Raw genomic sequence first — 8064 nt, forward strand, 5'->3', positions numbered from 1 at the left:
TTCGACATCTAAACGTCCAGTAAACATCGATGATGTCTATTGAACGTTTGTTTCGAATATTCAATATTCGTTGTCCGCTGTTGGGCTGTTCGAAATATTCTACATCAACCATTCGATATTGACGTATATTGACGCGACCAGTTCCAACAGGTACAAATAAAAAAATAAAATAGAGTGTAAATTATCGTATGGAAATAATTTTATTATGAAAAATATATAAGCTTTTCTCTTCGTGGTCACAAAATGGAAACGAGCAAAATAGCGGAAAAGTAACGTCATCTATTAACGAATCTTCCAATTACAACTACAGTACTAAACTTAGCCACTTAGCGACAGCAATTAATACAAAGAAACATAATTAAACAGCTATTTGAAAGAAAGTGCGCAAAGTTCAATTATTACTCAACTGAATAAATTTATCGAAAACTTGAAATAGTCGCGTATTCGATTAAAAAAGGCAACCGCAGGTACAAAAAGTGTAATTGAAAGGAAAAGATTCAACACTTCGCGCAATATCGGAGCTGTCCACGAAGCTAAAGAAAAGTCCGTTCTTTCCATCTGCAGATTCCGCAGTCTCTATTTCTTCTCATTTTTTCTCTCTCGCGCTTCCGAGAGTTCCAAGTCGCGAACGCATGCTCGGTCCATTCACATTTCACAGTGCAGAAGATTGTAGAAGGTGCAACGCGACGCGACGCGGCGTGGTACGACCGGAAGAAAGGGACGAACGAGCCTGAACGAGCCGTAAAGTGCCGTGAAGAGAAGAATAGAAGACGCTCCGTGAACGCAGCATCTCGCCGCCACTCGCTGGGTGCCGTTCGGCTGCGCTCGGCTAGCGCGCCAATTAGCGCGCGCATCGCGGCGCGCATGCGTTGCCGCGCAGTGACCTTGACGGGAGCAAACGGCTGCGTCAACGGCAGGCGCCCGCAAACGCTTCGGAAAGAGTCACCGCCACGACAGAGGAAGAGAGAGGGGGGGACCCGAACGCAGCGGGGGAGGGGAGGCAGCGCGCGTTCCGTGTCGCCCATTGTTGTCCTCGTCGCGCGTAATGGCCACCGTGAGCATTCGTTAACGCGTCGTAAGGTACGCCATATCGCATCCCGGCCTATCCTGTACGACGGATAACGCCGCGAGCCTCATCCAGCCGCGAAACATCGCGTACGACGGTTTTTATGCGATCGCCATCGCCGCCGAACGAGGTGCGGACAAAGTGCGAGCGAGCGAGGTGAACGAGCGAGGAAGCGGGACAGAGCGGGCGAAAGGGAGCGACAAAGAGGAAACGACGTACGCGACGAAGAAGGAGCGGCAGCGGCCGCGCGTTTCGTACTCACATTCGCCGCAACCGCCACCGCGCTGCTCTACGTAGCCGACCATGATTTGCGCGGGCCGACGTTGACAAGCGTGTGATTCCGAAGGTGATCGTTCGCGCGCGCTCAAACCGCGTGCTGGAGTATATCGAGCGCGTGGTTGGGCGAGCCAAGCCAAGCCAAACCAAGCCAAGCCAAGCCAAGCGGACCCGAGCCGAACCGAACCGAGACGAGCCGGACGAGTGAACGGAACACAGAACGTTGGCGGGTGAAACCAACACTAACAAGATCATCGCGATTTCGGACGACGCAGCTCTAGCATCGCGAAACTATCGTTCCGAGGAAGCGTCTGTCGAAATCGAACGCCATTGATTTCTCGCGCGCGGCTCCAACAGCGCGATAAGAGCGTCGCGCGCGCGGCACGCAACACGGTGTGGCAAGAGCGGCGCTCTTTCCTCCCCCCTCCCCGACCATTCTTCTCCCTCGTAGATGCTGAACGTGAGCCGCATCGTGTTCTTACGGCGACGTGCACGCCCGCGCGTATCCGCGACGTCGCCTTCGTGGTGCCTGCCGCACGGCAGCTTGCGCCGCCACCGCCACCGCCGCCGTCATGGCAACTAGAGGATCATCGGTTACCGCTCGGCAGCCGGACTATTAACCCCGCGGTCCGTCGGACTATTACACGTGAGTATGTTTATTACATGATCACGTTCGCCTGTTTCGTCTTTCTCTTGCCACGCGCGCCAAACGGCCTAAACGAGGCCTGGCATCGTACTTTTTTTTTCCCCCCGCTGCGTCCGTCGCGCCTGTATTCTTTATATTCGAACGTGTCCCTCTTCACCCTTGCTTTCGGCTGGGGTGTAGTTGTTCTTCCCGTTGCCATCCGTTCAGATCAGGGATCTCCTGCCGGTTGCTTCTCGCATACCTCGCACGTTCTCGCTTAAGCCGACAGTTTATAACGACCGCCTATTGATTGTGCAGGGTCAAAGGCAATACATCAATGGCCCTAGAATCAAATGGCAACAACGTGGTGTGGTTGAATACAACCCGTCCTGATCAAATACAGCAGGTATGCGTCGCGCGTGAGGCAAGCGAGGAAGCGTATACATTTGCGAACACAATAATCAACTGCTGATCATGTCTCATTTTCAAGTATTCAGTCTCTAAATTGTGACTCGTGTTTAAGAGAATATGATACCTATAGGTATTCATAATTTCTCATATAATTGATGCACCTTCTATCTGAGTGCCTAACGCATACCTTTCTGATCAACAGAGTCAACCAATCGAGCAGCCATTGAAGTGTTCCATGTTTACTCAAACGGAGCAAACTAATAGTTTTACCCAGACGGAACAGAGCAATTCGAGTTACGGAGACCAGAGACAGGTACATTCATTATTTTATGACAAATGAAAAAGAAAAAACTCAAGAGTTTCTCCTCTCTAATCATATGAAATGATTTGTTTTTACAGCAGCAAACAGCAATGTTTGACCCACAGCAGATTCAGCAGCAAGCTGCTGCGCAGGGTCAGCAGACGCAGCAGCAGCAGCAGCAGCAGACTCAGCAGATGTATGTCACATCGGATAAGAAGGAGGACAAGTCTCAGCAGCAGCAACAGACGAGTACTACCGAGTTTCCTCCCTCCTTCTATTACAACGTCAACATGTTGCAAAAGGTTCAGACAAATGCGGTGAGCACAATCAGTGCAATCACCGATGACAAGGGTTGTTACCGTTTCGATGTTCAACCTGTCGGTTATAATACATTGCTAAACCAGATGAGTATTGCCGCTGCGACTGCAAATGCAACGTTCAAGTGTGAGATTTGTGGCTTGGTCTTTGGTCACATGAGCCTGCTGCAGCATCATAAGCGGATTCACACCTCAACACCCAGCAATTTGCAGCAACAGCCGCAACAGATTGTGGTACAAACGCCGACAACAGTGACTGTCGCCACTACACCAGAAAGACCGTACACTTGTGACGTTTGTGGAGCGTGTTTTGCATTACCGGGAGAATTAAAAAGTCACAAAACAAATATGCATCAGAAACCAAAGGTGCAAATTTGTGAAGATTGTGGCAGTGAGGACCCATGCGAACATCATCCAACTAAAGTTAAAAAGAGTATGTTTATATCGATTAATTTCAGCTATAACCAGTGTCAATCTCATGGTGATATTAATTTCAGTATTAATGCAAAAAAGTACAATTATCTTGCAGCATTAAAAATTTTCAAAATTATTACATTGGAAACTGTAGATTCTTGTACAAAATATTATGTACTGTAATCCTTATACGATGTATAAGAAATCATGATCGCTATTTTTATCCAGGGTTGGTAAAATTTGTTTTTTTATAATATTGTTTGAAGCATGTATGAAGCATTAAAACATGCTTTTAAAAAAACATCTTTTGCTAACTCTGTTTTTATTAATAAAATCGCTATTTTTATTATTAAAATTGATTATTTAAGTTCAGATTGATGGTAAGATTATTCACGGATTTTTAGCTGTAACAAAACATGCATATTTTTGTAGCTATCAAACCTGGTCATCATCCTGTGAAACGAAGGGGTGTTACCAGTGTCACCAAATGTCACAAGTGCAACGGCACGGGGATTATTTTTATAGGTAAGCATCATTTATTAGCTTTCGGCCGCTGATTGGATGTCACTTAATACCCTTGATAAGCCGAAGAAAGATGTTGCTGATAAAGCGTTTTAAAAACGTCCAAAGTTTACGTTTCAAATTTTATGTTGATATAAATGTTCTCACAAGGGATTGCGTACTGTAGATCAATATCAGCGACATTTTATTCAGATATTTCGTCATTCTTTTTCCCTTCATACTTTTCATTGCTATCATGATCGTACATCGGGTGATATATGGTAGGTAAACACGACGAAAAACTAGATTCCGGAATCAGTTCCCTCGCAAAGTGTGGCGGCTGCAAGGCTACAGGCCGCATCGTCATAGGAAGTAAGTCGGATATAATTATCGTCAACACAGAGTATGAGATCTGTTTTGCGATTAGTATGTCTGAGTAATATCGCGTCTGTCTTGGATGGTGACAGTTCAAATTTATTTTCCGTAATCACTTTGGTATTTGCAGTTTTATTGATGTTTGAGTCAACAACGCGCCAATACATAATTTGTATAGAATATTGAATTATATTATAAAAAATATATTGAAATTATAACTTCTTTGATTATTACATAGTTTCATAGACTTCCTAAAAATTCGATGTTTAAATTCAATTTATCAAATCTTCTAAAACGTATTTATTAAAAATATTCATCGAAATTTTGAGTAATTTAATAAATACATCGAATGTTTATCAATAAATTTAAATTAATACCTTTAACCGTTGGATTTTTGATATTGTTTTTATTTAACGTCATTTTACTTTTGCTTGCATGTGTTCTTGTAGGTGGAATATACATTTCTGTTATCTTTCTTATTTTGTTCGTTCTATTATTTAATATTCTTGCTATCTCAATTCTTACAAAGTGATTGTGATTATTTTATTTTGCTGTTATTTTCTTTCCCTTGTTAGTAGAACTGTCGACATCTAAATTTAAGAACAATGACACAGAATAAAAATCTCCCCTAAGGGACAGTTTTATAAATTATAAAATCGTCAAATTTTAATGTTTTCTGTATATAAGATGAACTTATTAAATTTCCGTTCGGCTGTTTATAATTCTTTCAATTTATTTCGCGATATAGCTCATTGAAGATGATTTCATCATTTTTCATAGAGTAAATTGCGTAATAATAAAACCGCAAAATTTCATATTGCTTGTGGCGTTCAGATTTTCTTAGTGCACTAACTTTTATAACAACTTGCATGATCAGATTGTTTCATACAATAATCTTTACATTTAATCATTCATTTTGTAATTTCATATTCTATGTCCATTCATATTTCATTTCTTGGATATAAGAACAAAAATTTAAACATTAGTATCACGAACTTATATCGCATAGATTCATAGATTCCTCGCGGAACAACTTCGAGCTTATCACTTTTGTAGAACTGGCCCTTCGAGGACAACTAAAGCTTTGTTTATGCTTTCAATTTCAGGTGGCAAGCAAAACAGTCAAAATCAAGCGGAGAAACCATTTCATTGTAACGTTTGTGATGGTACATTTTCTCGATATTCTTCACTCTGGTCCCATAAAAGACTTCATTCAGGAGACAAACCATTCAAATGTGAAGTCTGCGGCTTAGCCTTTGCTAAGGGTAAGTAAACGATTAAATTAATTAAATAATGAAGTATAAGATAATGATATATGATCTTTTCTACGCATACTGGCTAACTAAAGATTATATAAGCTTATTTTTCAGTATAAATTTTGATTTCTTTCCCTTTATAGCTGCTTATTTAAAGAATCATGGAAGAGTTCATACCGGTGAAAAACCGTTCAAGTGCAACGTTTGCGGCATGCAATTTTCGCAAAGTCCACACTTGAAGAATCACGAACGAATTCATTCCGGTGAGCGACCCTATCAATGCGAGGTTTGCGAAAAAACGTTTGCCAGACATTCAACGCTCTGGAATCATAGAAGAATTCACACCGGCGAGAAGCCATATAGGTGTAATATCTGCGGTTCCGCCTTCAATCAAGCCACACATCTCAAGAACCATGCAAAAGTCCATACCGGTGAAAAACCGCATAGGTAACTTCAACACCCAAAGATCCAGTTGTCGAAGTGCGTATTTATTCTGCATACATGAATCTCCTTTGTATTTTTAGGTGCGATATATGCGAGATTGGCTTTTCCGATCGTTTTGCGCTGAAGCGTCACCGTGCGATCCACGAGAAGTACGGCCAAACGGCACGAAACCAGAATGCAAATAACCCAGCAAACGCACAACAGGCCAATGCGAGTAATCAGCAGCAACAGTCGCAGCAGCAGCAACAGCCACAGCAGGCGCAGCAAGGCCAGGTTGTGGTCGTGAATGCGACTACTCCTGTCACTGTCAGCCAAGGACAAGGCCAAGTTATACTCGACGAGGTCTACAAGTGTCAGGTGGCCTTCCCAGAGCCTAAATGATTCAGCTAGAGAATACCTTTCAGGAGTTGGTAAAGAGGTTAACTTTTTTAACCTTTTTTTTTTTATATTAATCTCGAGAACGGCAAAATCCATGGATATATAATATAAAAAGTAATGGATTTTACGCTGAAAAAGTCAAGTGAATTCTGCACGAGTGACTGTGAACAGCGCAGCTCTTTTTTTTGTGTATGTGCAGCCACTCAGATTTTGTGGAAGAATATTTGGTGACTGTCGATAGATTGAATTTAGATATGGATAAAGATTTCAAGGAAAAAAAAAACGAAAAAAAATATGGACGGAGAGACTCTGCGTGAAGTTTGTGCGAGTGATAAATTTCGGGGAATGTATCCTCGGAAATTTAATTCATAATATACAATTGGACGATTTTCAACCGCCAACATCAACGAAGTCTTTTTGTGAAGTAATAGAGAAATATGTCTACCTTTATATTTTGCCATTCGGAAAGGTGGAAAAAACAATTAAACCGTATCGCGGCATACATTTCGTATATATTAGTTTTCTAAAATAAAACGGAAAATGTAATTGTAAACGTATCATTCTTTCATACATGTATAATAATCGTTAATTTGTCCACGAGAACAAAATTGCTATACGTCTTGCCATGATTTCATGAATGGCATTGTGCAATAGTTCCGACAAATTTTGCGATTAGCCCGACAAAGTGTACTTTCGAATGATTGTAACAACGGAGGATTGCAACAGCGTGTGTTTCGGTAATGAAAAGCGCAAGTATAAGGTATCGAATATTTTACTCTTTTTTTTAACAAATTTAAATTATATTATGAAAAATGCCCAAACCTCGGCCCTTTCGATTCTTCTCAACATCATCATGAGGCTGGATTGTGTGTTTCTCAATGTTTAAAATATCAATAAGATTTGAAGTATCTGTTTAATTTCGATCGCATAAATTATTTATCTGATAAATGATATACGCGCTAGTGAGCATGTTAACGAGAATTCTGTACAACGCCCCGGGAAATTTTGTACTTGCGGATAGTGTGGAACGGAACGACATCGCGATTTGTGCGAGCTCTCTTCCGTCCAGTCATTCGAGATCAGAAAGCATCGCATCACTGACGATGATGACAACGATCATGATGAAAAACTGCGGAATAATGCGGCATACCTATGTAACTCGTTGGGGCTGCAATAATAATAGTGAATATTGACGGGCAAACTAAACCGTTTTATAATTTTAAGAAGCCGCGAACGATATGAATATATTATAACTGATAAATAGTTGCTAGTTTGTAACAAGTAGCAAAGCTAGATTATATATACATATAAATATATATATATATACATTAATTTTTATATCCCCACTTGTTAAAGCGATCCCGCACTGTCGCTACTTTTAAGTATCAATGATCACCAAACGAATAGATTATATTGATAGCTTCACACATTCATGATTGGTGACTTGTGTGCTATACCACTTTTAATCTCACTTTCAAAGTTATTATTTGGATATTTTCCCGAGAATACTTCTACAATTGTTACGCAGTTTCAAACACAAATGTTTCCTTTTACTTATTTTTTTGCAAACTCGTCGCTGACAAGGAAACTCATGGAAGTGTTTCCCTTCGATTTTGATGAGCTTTAAATATTTATGTCAAGAAAAAAATAAGGTATATATATTTTTTTGTAAGGGAGAAAGAGCAACATTCTTTTGAAGA

The 8064-nt window shown here is 41.1% G+C and overlaps 1 protein-coding gene across 5 annotated transcripts; it reads left to right on the forward strand.

Annotated features, from left to right (window-relative positions):
- The first annotated feature begins 1007 nt into the window (after positions 1-1007).
- LOC108748422 (zinc finger protein 2) lies at positions 1008-7255 on the forward strand. Of its 5 annotated transcripts, none has more exons than XM_018486586.1 (9): positions 1008-1988; positions 2286-2373; positions 2581-2691; positions 2778-3429; positions 3843-3935; positions 4197-4283; positions 5393-5551; positions 5686-5989; positions 6067-7255. In XM_018486586.1, exons 2-9 carry the CDS (start codon positions 2305-2307, stop codon positions 6365-6367), a joined length of 1776 nt encoding a protein of 591 aa, XP_018342088.1. In that variant the 5' UTR covers positions 1008-1988; positions 2286-2304; the 3' UTR covers positions 6368-7255. The 5 variants fall into 5 exon arrangements, with proteins under 5 accessions (XP_018342088.1, XP_018342089.1, XP_018342090.1 ...); XM_018486587.1 differs by having other exon boundaries at positions 2781-3429; XM_018486588.1 differs by lacking the exon at positions 4197-4283.
- Positions 7256-8064: the final 809 nt, after the last annotated feature.

Source organism: Trachymyrmex septentrionalis, unplaced genomic scaffold (assembly GCF_001594115.1).
Source record: "Trachymyrmex septentrionalis isolate Tsep2-gDNA-1 unplaced genomic scaffold, Tsep1.0 scaffold22, whole genome shotgun sequence".
NCBI lineage: Eukaryota > Metazoa > Arthropoda > Insecta > Hymenoptera > Formicidae > Trachymyrmex > Trachymyrmex septentrionalis.

Coding starts and splice junctions, on each gene's coding strand:
- LOC108748422 (XM_018486586.1), top strand. CDS start 2,305: ATGGCCCTAGAATCAAATGGCAACAACGTGGTGTGGTTGAATACAACC. Junction 3,936..4,196: donor CACGGGGATTATTTTTATAG/GTAAGCATCATT, acceptor GATATATGGTAG/GTAAACACGACGAAAAACTA. Junction 4,284..5,392: donor AGGCCGCATCGTCATAGGAA/GTAAGTCGGATA, acceptor TTTCAATTTCAG/GTGGCAAGCAAAACAGTCAA.